This window comes from Mya arenaria, chromosome 1 (genome assembly GCF_026914265.1).
Source record: "Mya arenaria isolate MELC-2E11 chromosome 1, ASM2691426v1".
In the NCBI taxonomy this organism is placed as follows: domain Eukaryota; kingdom Metazoa; phylum Mollusca; class Bivalvia; order Myida; family Myidae; genus Mya; species Mya arenaria.
In genome coordinates, this window is record NC_069122.1 from 53,025,741 (window position 1) to 53,045,989 (window position 20,249).

Genomic DNA, 20,249 nt, shown 5'->3' on the forward strand with positions numbered 1-20,249 from the left:
TCAAATGTTACTTTAATGACTGAAAAGCAGTTTTAATTATCACAAACAATATTTTGTGCGAGGGGGATTGGGGAGGCCTTGGTTCACATTATATTTTGTTGGATGGATACAGTATACCCAAAGAATAAGATCCACTTTCTAGCTCACTCCGACGGATAGAGTCAATTATCGCAGGTTTCCTCCGAGAATAATTAAGTTCTCCCCGCTGAAAACCCGCCGGGTTCCTCCGTTTGCTCGTTGACTGCGGAACATGATATGAATGTTAGCGTTGGAAATCTTTCGATTTAATGACCCTGCGTCGGAACTGAGGAGATAAGTAAGAAATCATTTTTTCCTGTCCAGGAGATAATCGTTTTATCGCGAAAAGTACGCTAACACCGATGTATTTGTATTTGTGAGTTTAAACGCCATAAAATTATTTGTTTATTGGAAATAAAAGGTAACTGTGCACGTCATTAATGATGTTGCTTTTGTTCACAAGTCCTGAAAATCTTGAAATGAAGTTACAAGAAATAGAGCAGGCTAAGGCCGAGTTATCAGAAGACAACACATACTATAAACAACTTGAAGCAGAGTACGACGTCTAGAATATTGTTTACAAACAGGCGAAATTCTCGAAGGGTCGGAACATTCCGAAGCCGATCCCAAAGCCAAAGTCGGTCATACCGATCATGCCGGGAAAGGGTACACAACCAAGTAACTCAGAAACCAAGCAACCGTCAAAATGTCCAACTCTTTAAAACAGAACACACTCTGACATATATCATGAACATGTTTCTAAAATATCTGAATCCATCACATACATTGTTTGTACGAACATAAGATATGGAACAATAACACAGGAGAACACAGTTGGTACTAATATACAATTTAGAATTATTTAGTGGTATACTGTTATTATGCTACGAAATAGTCGACTTCGGTTACATGTTTTACATTTCCGTCTGCGTGATTTTATAGGTGTTTTTCTTATCCAGTGTCATATATTCCTGACACATTTTATCATACTATACTATACTATACTATGTAAATAGAATGTTTTAAAACACTTAATAGATAAGAAGAAGGTTTTGAGTAAATTATATCGTTTCTTAACGTCCATGCTTGATGGTTTCAGTGGGCCCCTTATTCAGATACTTCATAATTAAGATTAAGGATATGTTTGTTGCAAAACGGATTGTGCTCTGGTAGTAAAATGGTGCGTGTTTTTTTTAAGGAGCATGGTAAGAGCTTGTTGCTGCAAAACAGTATGTGCAAAACGATATGACCTTTTGTAGCAAAGCGGTATACATGCATAAAATAATTAGGAACACGGTCTGTGCTTTAAAGGCATACAAAACTATATATATGTAAAACGGTATGTACAAACGATAAGTTCTCTTTGTAGCAAAACGGAATATGTGTGAAGCGGTATTTGCAAACTGTATGATTTTGTAGCAAAAGGATATGTGCGTTCGAAGAAAATCGGTTTTTTGCTTTCTAGCACAACGGTATGTTCGTTTGTAGGTAAAATGTTTAAATATGCAAAACGGTTTGTGTTTTTTGTCGAAAACGCTTTGTGCCATTTATTGCTAAACGGTAAATATTTTTAAGCAAAACGGTATGTGTGCGAAACTGCATATTTCCAGAACAGTATGAACGAAACGATAAGTGTTTTTGTAGGTGTATGTAAAACGGTACGTTCAAACAATATATATGCAAAACGGTATGTTCTTTTGTTGCAAAACAATATATGCATTATACGGAACATTGATTTTCAACAGTCCTGATATATTTATTCTTAAGACATGTATTTTCTGTTTTGCTTGTTTTCTGAATAAATGTATTTAGAAAAAATAGTATATATAATGAAATATCCTTATTTGTTTACCTGAAATCGAATGTACAATAATCAGTTAAATCAGTGGTAACAAAGATATCTATTGCAATATAGTTTAATTCATGAAATGAACATATGGTAAACATAAAATTGCATTTGATGTGGTAACCTGTTCATAAAGATCTCATAAATCATTTAAATAACAAGGGTCCGTATTGTAGAAAACATTTTTAGAATGTTTTAACTTATTAGATCTCATTTAAAAAAGAAATAAGTGTTCATATTTTAATTGCAGAATATACACCGAGTATACACTTTTCAGTGAAATAATACAGTAAAAGAAAATTGCTATTTTTAAGGAAAAGGTGAAATTTTAACTTAAGATGTTTCTGTAATATGGCCCCAGATCTACAGCATCACAAATTATTAAATGTTAAACGTTGCTGTGCCATACTCAGAATTCAGTGAGCCTGAAGGATATCCCTTTAAAGATAAATGATTATTTAGAAATAAGCTTTAAACTACGGCGGCAGGGTTTTGTATAGTTGTCTATGACGGCTACCTCGTCTTTATCGAGTTTACTGTGACTCAAAGTTACAATCGATCTTTGGTTATGAATGAATACAAGCTAGTTTTGACGTTGAGATAGTTGGAACTATTGAACAGATATGTGAAGCTTGAAACTAATATATCGTATGCGAAACTATACAATTGTACGCTTCAGGTATGTTTAAAGTTTATTTTAACATGCAATTCTTCCTAAAGATTAGCATTTATAAATATGTGCTGTCGTTTTAAAAATGTCCTTTATAATCGTTATATATATATGGTAAATACTTGCTTTGAAAAAAAGGAACATGATTTGTTACCAGTATCATGGAACTATGATAATGAATTAAGTACTGTCTAACATTAAAAGGACTTCGTAATTTAGCATTGCGCCAATTTAAATATGTTGAAAGAAATGTGCATGCAGCATGGATAACATTTGAAAAAATCTTTATTATTATTTGCAACAAAACATTTTGTTAAATTTCGCCTTAGTTTTACAATGAAAGAGATAGTGCCACTTTCACTGGCTGTTGCCGGAGCAACCTTCCTTCATCTGTTTCACTAATTTGAAGTAAATACTGTATGAAAGCGCTAGCTTGTTTGTCATTGTTTTCTTGCAGATTTTTGAACATTGTGATCATGTATTTTGTTTTGTAGAAAGTAACTAAGATTACGAATTTGGTCGAGTTTTTTAAAAAAAAAGCATGTTTACACTTAAGCTAGCCTACGGCGGCAGCAGAGGATCTACGGTGCTCGTAGGGTACTCGTACAGCGTATCCCTATATTTCAAAAGCCTTAGGGGTCGTAGTATGATTTAAGCGCGGGGTTATAACTTATTCAATTTTACGTTCGCCGTAGAATAGACATGTTGTAGACATGCCATTGAGCGGTTTCAAGACGACCTAATCGTGAAATAAGTTCATACCTGGATTGATGTAGCATTAAAGCAGTGATTAGCCTGTTTACTAAATATATACATGTTTCATTTGCCCATTTTAAAAGAGACGACTAGAACATTTAAAACATTTGATAAATATTTCTACTGTAGTAGGAACGTCTGCCAAATGAGATGTTAGATTTGTTTGTAATACGAAAACCTGCGCTAAAAGCTTGCTGAAAGAATACATGATTGCTCAATCCATTATAACAATGGATTGATCAATTTACACCCTGCAATTTTTGTACTAGATCATTAATATATATTCAGTTTAAATCATTGTCTTTACATACCATGCATGTTCGATATTGATAATTTAATATATTTGAATTTCTTAATTTGTTCAAGGTGAAAACTGCTCATCATGGATGTTAGAAACAAAATAAAGATGTTTGAGGAGAAAGGGCGGTATTGGTAACGTGTTTGATTTTGCTTAAGTATTTACGAATAATGAATCATTGTTCTGTTGTGTTTTGTGGTTTTTGCTTCTGATGTTTATTATATGCCCTTTAAATCGTAGCGATTGATAAATATTGGAAAACCTGTGAGATTGTGTGCTCATAAATTGGTTTGAATTCTCGCAGTAAATTATTGCTTAGTTTTCAGTGACCGTGATATCGCGGTTACCACAACATTTGTCAGTAACGATATTTTGGTATTTGTGTTGTCTTTTGAATGTGTGTTTCTCGTTTAGACATTGCTGAGCGTTGATAATTGAGTTTTTAAAGGTGCGCAATATAGGTCGATGCAAATTATTTTTAATGCATTTGACTTAAATGATCGAAACAAATAAAACTATGATAAGTGTACAGCTGAAAAATAAAATAGCCCTAATCATTTTTGTTTATTATTGGAACATAGCCACAATTCCGAATTAAAAAAGCGCGAAAAATTCGATAGTATAGTATAGTATAAACTGTACACAACTCATCTGCTGTTTTATCATCAGAGTTAAACGAGTTAAACATGATCATAATCAGAATATAATATTTATTGTGTGCCTTTAAATAAAATAATCTTAGTAGAGTTATGTGGCTAATGGGCCTGCATTTTGTTTCGAATGTTATATTTGTATTTATTTGGAAGTAATCTAATGAACTCAGGTATTCAATGACCTCTGTATATATTATGCCTGCATAGTTTTCCAATCGGAGTTATTGTTTGCGATTGCAATGTTTACCAGCTAACTTTTTATCCGAGTGCTTAAAAAAATTGAAAACCTTAGACTTGTTTAAAATGTGAGTGTTATTCAAACTATTTGGTATCGATGAAAATACTCACACTTTTTTTCATACCAACCAACCTACACATAAGGAACTACAATCACGATCAACAATATTAACAATAATGATGCTGAACAAAAGTTACATTGAAGAGTGCAGGTGATTGTCGATACTCATTCTATTCTATCAGTTAAATATTATAATAGGAATGCAGCATCATTTTGAAACTGTATAAGTATACGTATACTATGTACATATTTACATTTATGTAAAAATACTCAATGTTTTTGGTTCGTTTATTTATTTATTTTAATAATTTACTCTGAAAAAAGTATTTTCAAATTACTTCCTGGTTACAAAACTTTAATTGAAAGGGAAATCATTCCTACCAATGTCGCGGTTTTGATACACACTAATGAGCGTCCTATCATGTAGTCGGTTGCAATTAACGAAATGTTTAGCACTAAGACACTGACTTGTGATATGTAAACTTACTTTGCATTCTCAGTTATACACTTCAGAGGAAATTGTCAACAATCAAATTATTCATGTTCTTTTGAACAAAGTCATCTTTTGTGTTAACGGTTTCGCTAATGGGTAATATTTTGATAAGAAGCAATCAAACAATGTTTCTTCATTTGTGATTCAAAACAAGTTTATTGTACAAAACTGAGGACGTGGCTAAAACAGCTAAGAATTAAATTAAAAATATGTTTGCAAACGTATTACCGAAAGCGAAAATGTCTATATGATGTGATGCTTATACTTTTAAATGTTCTCTTAGCACCTTAAAATATTTTGTTGGATACATAAATGTTTATAGTTTTAAACAAAATGAAGCCGGTTTGAGACAAACGACTGCGGCGGTGACTGATAACCTGAACTTTATTATTTTGGCCCCATGCAAGGTTTACCTTCTATATGTTGTAAGACGAGCAACCAGGCAAGTCAAATAATACTGTGTTTCTTGTACTGGTAAACTGAATAAGACATGTGTTCATTCAAAGCTTCTCTTACATTTTCACGTATCATTTTGAATTGTCCATAGTCTTTTCTCTTTTTTTTTGTTTTCGATTACATAATCAATTAAGGACATTTTGTGGCGAGCATTGAGAGCGTGCGATTCTCTTATGTGTGGCAAACTAATTTGTGTTTGATTATTGTCATTGTTTCCACTATGTAGAAACTTCTATTGAATTTTATATTTAAGCGAAGCTCCTGTTACCCCCAAACACGCACGTGGTAATAAAACGGTCGGGTATGTTGTTTATACATATTGGACATGGGCACAATGAACTACATGTATGCGTATAAACGCGGTGTAAAATAATATGTTAAAACATAATCATTGTTCTGTGAATCAAAGTATCTAAACTGTATTTGATAAAGCATAAAATTGTCAAAAGAACATTTGCAAATTGACCTACTTCCTTATTTTGATTTTGATTCTAAGTCGGTTTGCCATTATTTTTTCTTAATTTAGTGCCAACGCTGTGAATGGAAATCTTGCACACAAGTAAGTAGACATCCGTAATGCACATAATCGTCGGGTATAACCTTTGATAAAAATTCAAGCTTGATATGTAATCTGATGAGCTATATTGTAATGAAAATATTTAATTAAGACGCTTTCTAATACATATAACCAAGAGTTCACATAACTGGGTATGTCTAGATAACAACATGCTTGACAAAACATGGATATTACAGACGTGGTCGACATTTCCAATATATATATTTCCAATGGTGGTACAAATAAAATGTCAAAATTCAAGCTATTGAATTTAATGTCGCAGATCAATGATTATGTTGTTTCCAATGCAACGTGTACCGGTGGATTAGCTTGGGAAAACCAGAACATTTATAATTTCGGGCTTCAACTATTAAACAAAATTAATTCGGCAATGTTATCCAAATTTAACATGTATGGTGTTTGATGCAAGCTACTAATTACATCATAAATACGAATTACAATATGCCGAAATCAAAACATGTTATTCTAGGTACAAACTCTCATTGTTCGAGAGACCATTACCACTTATCGTCAAAACCGATGCTGGTGAAGGACACACACTGTCTTACAACCATGATACCCTTGAGGAACTTAGCCAAATTGAGGAGCCGTTATGTGTCATAGCTGTAGCTGGATGTCTGAGGACTGGAAAATCGTACCTTCTTAGTCGCCTTGTACAGAAGTGTGGCCGTAAGTTAAAATTACTCATTCAAATCGTTGGACAGAAACTTAAATATGCATTTCTTGTTTGGCATAGTGTTGGTAGGTAACAACAACACATTGTGTTAAGTAGTTTATAGTTCATATGATGAATGAGTAGTCAAAATTCCTACGAAGTGTGAGTATTATTGTATTATTGTTGTGCGGTACGTCTTAATTCAGACGTGATATTTGAGTGAACATATCGGATTGAAATTAAAATCTACTGTTCAAACCATTGTATTACTTATATATTACTGTCACACACTTAAGAGGTTCAGCGAAAAACACTAGAAAACGATCAAGTCGAACGTCTGTTACCTCAGGGACATAATTTAATGGCAATTTTGCCAGTTCCTTTGAATATATATTAAAAAAAAACATTATCATTGTTTTAGACAATGTTTGAAATGAAATAACTATTAAAGCTTCGGAAATACATTAACACATCGAACACTTTTAAACTTAAGCTTCTTATATTTTGTCCAGAAGGTATATTAGAAAAGTAGATTGTGTTATATAATGTATATTTCAGTGACATATCAAATAATAGTGTCCGGTATTAATTGATTTAGAGTGTTATCGGGTTATATTTCTTGCTGATGTTTATAGATCAGATAAGTTGGATTTAGTTTCAGGAGAGTGTTTCACAGTTGGGCACTCAGTAGACACACAGACGCAAGGAATATGGATCATGTGCAGACCGCACCCGACCCAGAAAGGGAATGTCATTGTTTTTCTCGATACGGAGGGAATCGATGCTCCAGAAAAGGTTTGCTTGTTTTATTAAAATACATTAGTGCTTAATATCTGTAAAACATTTAACTGAAAAGGGGAGATATATTTATTGACTATAAATAATCATGTACATACACCGCTACGGGTGTTGTTCTATGTTTGTCAGAAGATCTTAAAGTGCTTCATTAGCATGAATAAACCTGATTTAAGTTAAAAATATATTCTTGTTTTCTTGTTATTGCATGTAAATAGTTCGAATATTGTTATTTTACTTTGACGCAAGTTATGAGCAATCAACATTTAAATTTCGTTTAAAACACAAACTGCATTCATGGCACAATTATACAATTGTGATTGCAGGTTGAAATTCAAGATGACACTTGGATATTCATTATTGCAACGCTGCTGTGCAATGTCCTCGTCTACAATACTAAAGGTGTCTTTGATGCATCACAAATCAGCAAGTTTCGGTAAACAAAATCAAATTATCACATATTATACGTTCTTTCAAATTAACATATATTTTCGGAACTGCAGGATGTTGTATAATTAAATTGATATGTGTTTACAATCTTAAATCTTGAAAACCAATATATCAACTTTGCTTTAATTATCAAATGTTTCTATCCGTCGTCTGTTATAGTATGTTGTTGTTTGTGTCATATGAATTCCTTTATCGATTTGCATCCCGGGCTCCACATTTTGCATTATGCTTTCCTTAATATACTAATTTGAAGCGACCGACCAACGTGTATGTCTGAATTATGTGATGAACTAAACGAGAAGATATCATAACCATTTATATTTGTATGATCGAAGCGTAACACCAGGTCAGGGTAATGATTGTTAGTTCGTTTGACAGCTGCAAACGAAGAAAAAAGGACGGCCCTAGTAAGAGTTAAATCATGAATCGCTAGATTTTAATCATAGTGCGTTGCTGGCTATTTATATGTGTCTTACAGATTTCTGAAACTGATTCAATCTAACGTGACGGTTGTTAGAAGTGGAAGTGAAGACGACAGTTTTCTCGATTTCTTCTTTCCAAATTTTGATCTCGTTTTACGCGATTTAAGATTTAATTCTGATACATCTGCTGATGAACTCCTTGAAAAACGATTGGTTTACGAGACTGGTAAATCGGACAGTGTAAAGGTCTACAACGAGCCAAGGCGGCTTATCAAAAGATATTTCAAGAAAAGGAAATGCATTGCAATCCCTATACCATGTACGAGGCCCGAACAACTGGAGTCAATGCCGGATTCTAAGATTGAGCCAGACTTTTTGCAACGGTTAAACGACTTGCACCAATACCTATGTCACAGTAGCCCTAAGAAATTAAAATCAGGAAAGCCGGTAAACGGAAGAAGTATGTAACAAATCAATTACCGATCAAGAATATACTTCTATCTTAAAAGATACCAAGGCCCCGTTTCTTTTAATGATTATATTCTAGTCTTTAATTGAAATTAATTTGTCATGTTATATACCAGTGTGAATTGTAATTTCTTGTAATGAGATCAAAATCCACTTGTTGTCTTATATATGATGTAGAAACAGATTTTAATTTTCGAAGTATAGATAATGAAATAGGATCAATGTTCTTGAACTAGTTTTAGACTTATTTGACCAAATACTAAATTTCACCAGCAAAATAATTTAATATAAGACAATATAACTCTTCGTCAAATGCTTGGATTTATCCACTGCTCAAAACGATGATAATAAGCTACATGAAGTCCGTGAAGGAAAACACGGCACCGTGTTTAGCCGATGCTATGAAACTGATGGCTGACGAGGAAAATCAGTTTGCAGTACGGAAAGCGTCTGAATGCTACCAAGAAGAAATGAAGAAGAGGATTAGCAAGCACATGCCAGATGAGAAAGAGCTTGAGAGATATCACAATGAGTGCATGGACATTGCTGTCAATAAATTGAAGGAACTTGTTGTTGTAAATGACAGTGACATATTTAACAGAAAAGCGGCCGTAAGTTTGCATTTGTTGTGAGAAAATTATACCTAATACGGCATTTTATCATAAAATTACATGTTTGCTTTTTATAGTAAATTTGTTTGGCTTCATTTGGAAAAAAAATCGTAGAATAAGACTGTGTTTTGGCTACTGTGTATGTTTAATTTAACGAAGAAAACGTTTTATTTCAGGAATGCTTTAAAAGTCATTTGGAACGATTCAAGTCGATCGTAGAGAAGGACTCCATTGACAGATGCAGGATATTTCTAAAACCACTCGACAAGAAAATTCAACAGAAGATCAGAGAAAAGAAGTATGCTCATTCGCATGGTTACAGCGAATACTTTGAAGACATCAACACGCTTGCTGATGAATTCACAAAGCATGAACTTAACCTTGGATCAAAGGTATATTTATAATATGACACTATTTCGGAAAATATCTAAGAGCGGAATCCAATATTACATAAGGCGTTAACTTTCTTTACAAAATATGTGGTGTAAGTTTCGATTTTATTTTTTTACCAAATATGTTATATATGATAACGCACTTCTTACGAAATATAATTTGAATGTACGACTAATCATTAAGATATTGAACTTACAGGCTAGATCTGCCTTGCAGGAATATATGGATGCAAAGGTCAAAGAAGAGCAACTTGTTTACGAAATGGTTAAAGACAAAATCGGTATGAAATATGGTCACTGTACAAAGGCTATTTAATTATTCAATGAAATACGATGATGTGTAATATGCGATTAAAAGCAACGAACGAAATAGAAGGAAATCATATTTACAATAAATGTATATGTGATTTGTAACATTCTTTATTTTCTTAACGCTGGGAGCATAATACAATTGACACTGCATTTGATGAAAGAAATGCAGCGTTAAACTGTTTTCATAACTCTGAAAAGATATGTATAAACTAACCATTTTCAGGTGCTGAATCAGAACGTCAATTAGATCGCCTTTCACCTGGATCGCTTGTCATGCCAATGAAGTTTGAAGATGTAACAAAAGAGGAACATCCAGGTGAAAAGAAGGCACTTGAGTCATTTAAAATGATTGAAATGGATGGGCTGGTGAATATTGGATCTCAAATCCTTGAGAATCTGGAAATGAAGTTTCTAGAGATAGAAAAGGCTAAGGCCGAGTTGTCAGAAGACGACACATACTATAAGCAACTTGTAGCAGAGTACGACGACTTGAAAAATATTTACGAACAGGCGAAATTCCCGCAGGGTCCAAAGATTCCGAAGCCGATTCCAAAGCCAAAGCCGATCATGCCGGGAAAGGGTGAACAAGCAAATGCTCCAAAAGGAAAGGAAACGCCAAAATGTCCAATACTTTGAAACAAAACACACTCAGACATATATCATGACAATGTTTCTAAAATATGTGGATCTATCACACACATTGTTTGACCCTAAATGTCTACGAAATATAGACATGGATCTATAAACCAGGAGAATAAAGTTGGAACTTATTTACATTTTAGAATTGTTTAGTGGTATACTGTTATTATGCCACGAAATAGTCGACTTCAGTTACAGGTATTACTTGTTGATGTGCGTGAATTTATATAGGTGTTTTTCTTATCCAGTACTAAATTTTGCTATATTTTTGCATGCAATCATACTATACTATACTATACTATACTATACTATACTATACTATACTATACTATACTATATCATTCTATTCTATACTATACTATACTATACTATACTATACTATACTATACTATACTATACTATACTATACTATACTAGGATTTTTTAAAACAGATTTTGATAGATAATTAGAACGTTTTGCGTAATTAATATTATTTTTAACATTTCATGCTCGATGGTTACAGTGTGCCAGTTATTCAGATACTTCATAATTAAGATTAAGGATAAGTTTGTAGCAAAACGGTTTGTGCTTTGGTAGTATAATGTTATGTGTTTTTTGTATCAACATGGTACATGCATGTGCCTTATAGCCGAAGAAATGATGTACAAAACGATATGCCTTTTTGTAGCAAAACGGTATACATGCAAAAAATAATAATTTGGAAAACGGTCTTTGCTTTTAAAGCATACAAACGGCAAAAGAGTATGTGCAAAATGGTGTATGCTTTTGTAGTAAAACGGTAAATACATATATCTATAGCACCATGTGATCTTGAACTCGGGGAAATAAAATAATTCCTTAAAAACGGCCTAGAAGTGTCAATATGAGCTAGTAGGATGCCGATAATACATAATCTTACATGATTTAAATAGTATTGTCGCTGTCTGAGCTAAGTTAATCCGTTTAAAGATAGCGCATAAAGGTTTACTAGTGTTTGTTTAGTATATTGAGAATTTGAAGTCATGCGATTAGTACAGATATGTGTTTTAATATTTTCTGTGATTTACGTTGTAGACTGACCAAGTAAATTTCGAATTGGAAACATACACAAGAACAGCGAAAAATACATGTGTCGTAAGTGCTCTGGTACACCAGTAAGTAGGATTCAATGCGTTGATCACAACTATGTAAATCTTGTATCACCTGGTGCCTAGCTCCTTAAAAACGGTTTGCAAATTATACAGTAGGTGTTAATTGAAACAAAAACTCTTATTTAATTGATAATTGTCTGTTTAAATTGTGATTTATCACATTAACTGTTTCTATCGATAGACGTTTAATGTGTATATTTATAGACACGAAACCAATATGTACATTTAGACATAAATCAATCTCTGTGATATCATTGCACTTCACTTGTTGACTCATTGTTACCTCCTTCTCCTCATATTTTTGTGAATGAGAGCTGTTCGTAAGATTACTTCAAAGATAAACAACCAACCTTAAACAATCGGCCATCAATAATAAGCCATCTGCTAAAATTCTTCATTACAAAACTAATGCCAAAAGTTTCTGAATAATTCTACAAAACTATTCCTTAAGGGCTTCATGCAAGAATAGCCCTAGAAGAAATGATTTGTAATTAGCGATAAAATCCTCAAACATAGTTTCAAAATACATTAGAAAACTATGTCAGGGTTAGGTAACACATTCCACAATACAATGTCAGGGTTGGGAAATACATTTCACAAGACAATGTCAGGGTTGGGAAATACATTTCACAAGATAATGTCAGGGTTGGGAAATACATTTCACAAGACAATGTCAGGGTTGGGAAATACATTTCACAAGACAATGTCAGGGTTGGGAAATACATTTCACAAGATAATGTCAGGGTTGGGAAATACATTTCACAAGACAATGTCCGGGTTGGGAAATACATTTCACAAGATAATGTCAGGATTAGGTAACACATTCCACAAGACAATGTCAGGGTTGGGAAATACATTTCACAAGACAATGTCAGGCCTGGGATACACATTCAACAACATATTGTCATGGTTGGGATACACCTTCAATAAAACAATGCCACGGTTGGAAAACACATTCGACAAAATAATGTCAGTACTGTGAGGACTCATGCGAGTGTCCTTTATATGACCCAGAACTAATCCCTTTTTATTCACGATTCGTTTAATTATGTCTGCCAGGGCGGACCTTATTTTGATAGTGTAATGATAAACACACCAAAAGCACAACCAGAACACAATTATAATACATGTTAGTACAATTTAAAAAAAACCGGGCAATATAGTTTCTCATTGGAATGATTGGCAGTGTGTTGTGTTATAAGTAAAAATTATAAACAAAAATCAAAATTTGATTGGTTGGAACTTTCTTACTAGCTAGAGCTTAATGCTTACAACTTACAATCTGGACTTTCAAGAAAAACGCTCTCGTTCCAAAGTTTAAGCAATTCCTAAACATATGTGTAGCTTTGTTTTGATAAGGGTTGCATCTTTACACAATTAAGAACTGCATTTGATTCACTTAATACAATAAGCTTGACATTCCTGTGCCAATGGGGAAGTTGTGGTGCTAATAAACCGTTCTGGTGCTCATGCATTGTAACTCAGTGGGAAACGTAATCTGAGTAGAAACTCAAATTTTGATTAAAGGAAACGAAAATGAACAATTAACTTAATATTACAATTATTGACGATGTATAATGAGCCATCTTACTGCCTGTCGAGTTTTAAGCCTCCATTTGGGCTTGATCGATGAAATCAAATCCAATACAAACACTGTTTTCATGGTATTTAAAGGGGAACATGATGCGGGATTTAATCATGTGAAGAAACAAAATAACGTCAAGTTTTATTAACGGAAAGGGAAAAGACATATATTTTATAGTTTAATGTTGAGAGTTTGCCATAAAGGGTTTCCCGCGTCCATCGGTTTCTTTAGAAATCGGCCCGTATGCCACCAAAATCTTAAGGTAATTTTAAATGCCATAAGTGACATGACTTGAAAATGACCACAATCTCAAGTCGCATCTAGCTGTTAAAAAAATGGAACGATATACAAGCAGACCCTAGCTCTTCTAGAAAAAAGATCCTTGATTCTCCGTAATGTACATACACGGAAAACAGCCGACCTGCACTTTTTACCAGTTTCTCCCTTTATTTACGAGCGCCATTCAAGGGAGCACCATTTTCAACGTCTTTCGGTATGACACTATCGGGGATTTAACCGAGGAACTTCCAGGCTCAAGTGGGTGTCAATGCAATACCTCCACTGGATGAAATACCGTCAAGTGAGATTTCTTTTTAATCAAAGATAACACTTTATGAATTGCTCTGTGATTAACATACATATGACTTTTTATTCCTGTTAGTTTATGACGTCTTTTAATAGAATTTAAAATAAATAAATAAAATTGCTCAAGACACAAAGCATAAGCACCATACCGGCTTGTTGGCACCACAGCCTATTCATTAGCAAAACAACAATAAAAAAGAGCCTAGTGCACCAAGTATTAGACATAAATATCTTAATTCTGAGTCGGGCCTTTGTCAGCAAAAAAGCTTAAAATAAGTCATTCGTATGTGAAACATTACGGCAGCTTTAGCTCTTTTTCTATGAAAATATGACCGAGTTGGTCATGGCTCTGTTGATAAATTTACACGGGCCATTTTTTTAGAAGTCGCACTTGTACTCTAAATTATTGAGAAAACCAATATCCTTGAAAAAATTGCTTGCGGCATAATAGTACGCTGATGAATTACAGAATACCACGATACAAATTGATGGATGGCCCCATTGTTGCTAAAACAATTTCCAGCAGCTGCCTTATAATTAATATAGAGTATGTAAGGTGTTGATTGACGCTATCGGCTTTTATGAAAATGATTGATATTAAACCATAATTGGTTGTTAGCCTATTTGTTACCAGTATTGAACAAACATTATTTAGGTCGGATCCAAGACACTCCACGTTGGTTGAATAGAGACAACTATTTTGTATCCCTGCTTTTATTGATTAGACCACACAATATTGAAGGCTCCTTTTATTAGATTTTATTAGATTTGAAAAACATCATTGTTCATTGTTTTCAAATGTCAAGATCTCTTGCAACTTGTTTTCTTCATTTAAGGGTTAAATCTGAATCCAATTATGAACGGTTTAATTTGATTTGATATTTTTATTTGATATTGGTGTGCAAACTGTTAATATCTTTACGGTACTACTTTTTCTGAAACAGCTCGCATTTTCAATCCAAAATGGTTTTTCCGGTACTGATTAAAACGATTTCCGGTTCAAGCGTTAAAGCCATTTGCAGCCAATTTCAAATGTCTTTCAATATTTCTTAAGTCGCGCAGTTCACCTAAGAACTTGTTACAGAATACATTTTCATATAAATTTAATAACCATCAAGTGTTGAGTGGAACAATGATAATCTGCAACCGAAGGTGTATATGGACTTCGGCTAAAGCCTCGGTCCATTCAACTTCGGGGGCTGACTGACCGGTCCTAATAATGCCATATGGCCCGAAGTGGTGTGTTATATTTCTTATATTATACCGAACACTTGGCATTACAACATTTTTAAAGCGATTTCAATGTGTTTTATTGAACAAAGCTAATAATGTTTACTTGCGACAAGTTTTCGCCGTTGTGAAAATAGCAAGCCGCACTTACCAATTGTATGACGTCAGCGTTCCATATTACATTTTTGGCGAGGACGGACCGGCCAAACAAATAATATGGACCGCTGACATCATTAAACTGGATTTTAATCAAAATACAGTGATATACGGACCGATCGAGTTTATATATACAAAGTAGGGACACATTTATGTGAGGTATAATATTTCTTAAATATGCTATAAAACAAAAATGTTTTATGGTCCTCCTAAAACATGTACTTCGGAAACCTTTACATTGAAATTGCTTCGGGTTTGCTAACAGTCGAATGGCATAGGTGACCGTAAACCGGTGATTTTTTATTAAGTTTTCACTGACCGTTACAAAGCGATACTCCCTACATTACAAATTAAGATATTGAGATAGTTATGTTGTCTGGAAGAATTTCAATTGAGCTTGTGCAAGACAGGGAGTTGACAGTACTGCACATACATTATACTGTAAACAGATACTCTTTATAAAGGTGTAGACAGTAGTTGTTATTATAAAAGTCAAATGGAATTATCAGACTTCAGCTATGAAACTTCGTTGAAATTAGAACATAGCATTATTACGCAGTTAAACGACAGGTAAGCAGAAAAAGAATCAGTGTTTGAACGTTTTATCGCTGATCCCTAGGGTGACATTCTATTTTATCAATACTGCAAGGTTATAACGTAGATCGATTTTGATTATGAAGTTTCTTTCACAGTTTGTGATACAGTGTTTTATTCATTAAAGCCCCCGTCTAATTTAGAATTCATTTGATATAAAAACAATAATACGCAAATCATTCTAATAACCAAACATATGCTTTCGTTGCACTGAAATCCAAAGCCATATAACATGCAGACAATAAAGAAACACAGACACGGTCTATCAAAATAAATATAAATAACAAATTATCAATACAAGAGGGATATTGCATTGCATTTGCCACGGAAGAAATGTCAGAAATTACACGTTGCCGGTTGAATAGTGCTCAGCCTTACATCTAGCAAACAAATATACATTAAAGCAAACAGTGAAAGCCTTAATTGCTAGGTATTTGTTAATTATGTAGATTACGGTTGTGGCATTCTTTTAAAGTTAAGTTTCACGCATTGTCCAAATTAAATGCGTACATTTTAGAGCAAGAATAAGCTACGTGAAACAAAGAAAATAAAAACCGTTTCAGAAAGTTAAAATTCAAATGAAATTACTATGAACAGACCTACCTTTTTGGGATGTTAGTCCCTCATCTTTGTAAATTTTCCAAGGGTTAAGGTATAAATATTTATGCGAAAAACTACAGAAACAAGCTCAGTATAAAATATTGCGGTAAACTTAAGCTTATAAGGGACTTAAGAAGTTTCGAGAAATTGGGGACTGGACAACTGCATTCACAATTCCTTATTTAGACTAACGGACCCCCCCCCCCACCCTAAAATCATCCAAGTTCATCTTTTATTTCAATATTGAAGGAAAAAAGTACAACATATGCCCAAATTGAATCATTTCGGACTAGAAATTGTTAATATTTTCTTTGGGGAATTGGTAGCCCCAAACCCCCATGCCAGCATTTTAAACACAAAAAATCATTTTCTATGTTACGCTTCCTCTAACGTCAACTACTTGATCCGTCCCTGGAGTGTGCTTTCGATCGATCTCTTTTCCCCATGATGAACTCTAATATGTTCTGTTTCATGTGAGACTTCTTTCGTAATGGTTGACCAGTTCGTTGCTGTTTAACAATCACCGGAATCATTTGGACAATTTGTCCACAACATTATTCCGTACGGTCATAGTAGACCCCGTTGCACAATTTTGTCTAAACTTTTTTTGAAGACCAATGAAAACCCGTATTTTAATATTTGCTAAGTGATCACTTTCATCAGCTTCGAAACTGATAGTTTTTTTGAAAAATTGAGGGATTTTAAGCCATCCTGGCTCTGAGGAATGCAAATGCAAGTGACCAATGTTATGTAAATTGATTATTTATTAGAAAGGCAATTTCTTACAAATAACAAAATTGCTGTGATTGCCTTAATTAGGACCAGGATGCATTTATAATGTTATAGCAATTCCCAGTAGCTATAGGTGTTTATTAATCTATTTTTGTCTGTCTATGCTATCACCCAATATGAAAATGGAATACAATATTGATGGATGCATATAAATGGTTTGTGTCAGAGACGTATCTGTTAACTATTTTATTTAACATGAGAATGTCAACATAATTTCAAGATGATTTTTTTATTTATTTACAATCTCAAACACAGTGATCCCCCATGGCGTACAGAGACGATCTCAGCAACAAAGTTATACAACGTTTTTAGACAGTTTTTAAATATCACTTTAATCTTAACGTAAATATATATGTATCATAACGAAAACTTAAAAAATAGTTTTAACTTTTTTTTTTTTATAAAATTAGAACTTAGTCAAGCAATTTTGATGTATCTCACAAATCCCATTAAAAAGTTATTTTTGTTTCTTGGAAGTTGTTGTGAGTCATCTAATGACACACAAATTTCGCGCGATGTAGGCTTCTCCAAAGATAAGACAATACTATATGAACACATGCTATTAAATGGAACGAAACCAAAACCTTCTGATACACATTTCATTTGTTTTCAATGCTTAAATATCATTACCATATTTCGATTCGAGGCTGTTTGAAGGTACCCCGGCTGTACGGCTGCTCAATTCACGCTCTAAAGCTGCTAGGCTGCTAGCCGCACACGGCAAAGCTCCAAAGCAGCCAATTAAGGCTGCCAAGCTGTCAGACTCAGACTGCTAACTTCACACTGCCAGGCATGCGCAGCAATCCACCACCTTACGAATATATTTCAAGATAATATTACGGTATACATGTAAGTGCGTTTTGATTCCTTTACCATTGTTTATAATTCATAGACGTATCACATATATCATATCTTATCAAAGTGATAAGATGATGATGATATATAACGTCCCTTTAACTTAACTATTGACAGGAGCGGTAAAATCATTTATACAAGATAATTCCATGAACACTTAGTTTGGACAACCTCCTATGTTTTTCTTAACGAACTGTTTTCGTGAGTCATAATATCAGCTTAAAAACAAATTTGTGGGATTGGTTATACTACATGTATCGGTCTGGCAAGATGCTCGCAAATGGTTATCCGTTATATTGTTGTTTGCAATTATAACTGTCCATTGTCTTTGTTATTGAATAATTTAGAGCATTATTAGCCACTACAGGAATAACTCATTTTCTGGTATAGATAATGCATCGCTGTCTATTTACCATAATATGGGACGAGACATCATAATTATTCTTTACAATATTTCTTGAAATTGATGTTGGTAAAATCATCAGTATGGTCTAAGCACATTCTAAATTTTTTGGCATGTGAATTTAAAATATAACATTTTCGAAATGTTGATTTAATAGGGTGTTGATGGATTTATTGTAAAGGTTTTGATGGACAAATGAATCATGGCAAACTTCATCAAAATTAAAATGATAAGATACAGTGTTCAGTTTTTGCCAAAAAACCACCCATTCTATTCCTTATTTCATGAAACATTATGTTGTAACATGCTTTTATATAATAAGCGCATTGTCTCGTGCTTCTGGTCCTGGAAATATCTTCACACTTTTGGATATTTATATCATATATGCGGAACACAAACCCAGTATTCATAAAGCAACAAATATCGTATTACGAATTGATGCGTCGCCCCCTTGACAATTTATTATCAACTATGACCAATGTGGATGTGTCATTATCAGCCTTGGCTCTCATTATGAACGACATGATACTATTGAAGCCTCCCGTTGAGTGCAGGACGATATTGTTACGCCTCAAATACATTCATGATAACTGCGCAGTCGATTCAGACAAATTTGTCAGTAATGGTATAGATAATATAATTGCCAAGGACAACAAATATCCAATAAACATTAAGGTGACCTATCTTTTCAATTTTGGTCTTCATCTTTGCTATGTTTCAAAGGTTGTATATGGTCATCTCCAGGCCATCAGAAGTGCATATACGAACATAAAGGTAACTATGTTGATGGGTTTCTTATGTATCCTGAACATCGTTTTGTCATTTAAAACAAACTTATTACAGCGCGCCATCTAAAGACATTTGATGCAAGGCGATTTCACCAGAAGTCAAAGATTAAAAAAAGGCTTTAAATGGACACAAGGGAAGATCCCTGACAACAATGAAGTAGGGACACAACCGAGTAACACCACATTTACAAATTCGAACACCGTTAAACAGACTAAATAATTATCAAGAAGTCAAAAAATGTCAAATTCTCATAATTTAAGTTTCAACAGTTGGCAACTTTCGTTCATATTCCAATGAACCGAGTTGATCATGGCTCTATTGATGACCATAAACAGATCATCGTTTTTTAGAATTTGCACATGTACTGTAAATTATTGATTACAAAAAGAAAACCAATTTCCTTGAAAAATTCCCTGGTGGCAGAATAGCTATTACAAAGTAGATGAAATACAGAATACTACGATACAAATTGATTGATGGTCCCGTTGTTTCTGAAACAATTTCCAGCAGCTGTTTTTTTTCTTCAAATACAGTATAGCCGGTGTTGATTAAAGCTATCGGCTATTATGATTTTGATTGATATTAAAACATAATTGGTCGTTAGCCTAATTGTTACCAGTATTGAACGAACATGTTTTCAGGTCGGATCACCACGTTTGTTGAACAAAGACGAGCTTTTGTAATCCCTGCATTTATTAATTTGGTCAAATTATTTAAGTC

At 33.7% G+C, this 20,249-nt stretch overlaps 2 protein-coding genes across 2 annotated transcripts; both read left to right on the plus strand.

Moving 5' to 3' along the window:
- Positions 1-497: 497 nt before the first annotated feature.
- Positions 498-8,855, plus strand: LOC128227864 (guanylate-binding protein 1-like). Its single transcript, XM_052938769.1, has 5 exons — positions 498-574; positions 6,535-6,734; positions 7,376-7,515; positions 7,842-7,951; positions 8,444-8,855. Exons 1-5 carry the CDS (start codon positions 498-500, stop codon positions 8,853-8,855), a joined length of 939 nt encoding a protein of 312 aa, XP_052794729.1.
- Positions 8,856-9,211: 356 nt separating this feature from the next.
- On the plus strand, positions 9,212-11,023 carry LOC128227872 (guanylate-binding protein 1-like). Its single transcript, XM_052938782.1, has 4 exons — positions 9,212-9,466; positions 9,643-9,858; positions 10,058-10,139; positions 10,394-11,023. Exons 1-4 carry the CDS (start codon positions 9,212-9,214, stop codon positions 10,804-10,806), a joined length of 966 nt encoding a protein of 321 aa, XP_052794742.1. The 3' UTR covers positions 10,807-11,023.
- The last annotated feature ends 9,226 nt before the right edge of the window (positions 11,024-20,249 follow it).

Bases quoted from the DNA above. Each gene is read 5' to 3' on its own strand.
- LOC128227872 (XM_052938782.1), top strand. From the start codon at position 9,212: ATGAAGTCCGTGAAGGAAAACACGGCACCGTGTTTAGCCGATGCTATG. The intron at 9,467-9,642 runs GTAAGTTTGCAT...GTTTTATTTCAG, and splicing joins TATTTAACAGAAAAGCGGCC to GAATGCTTTAAAAGTCATTT. The intron at 9,859-10,057 runs GTATATTTATAA...TTGAACTTACAG, and splicing joins AACTTAACCTTGGATCAAAG to GCTAGATCTGCCTTGCAGGA.
- LOC128227864 (XM_052938769.1), top strand. From the start codon at position 498: ATGAAGTTACAAGAAATAGAGCAGGCTAAGGCCGAGTTATCAGAAGAC. The intron at 6,735-7,375 runs GTAAGTTAAAAT...AGTTGGATTTAG, and splicing joins CCTTGTACAGAAGTGTGGCC to TTTCAGGAGAGTGTTTCACA. The intron at 7,516-7,841 runs GTTTGCTTGTTT...TTGTGATTGCAG, and splicing joins GAATCGATGCTCCAGAAAAG to GTTGAAATTCAAGATGACAC.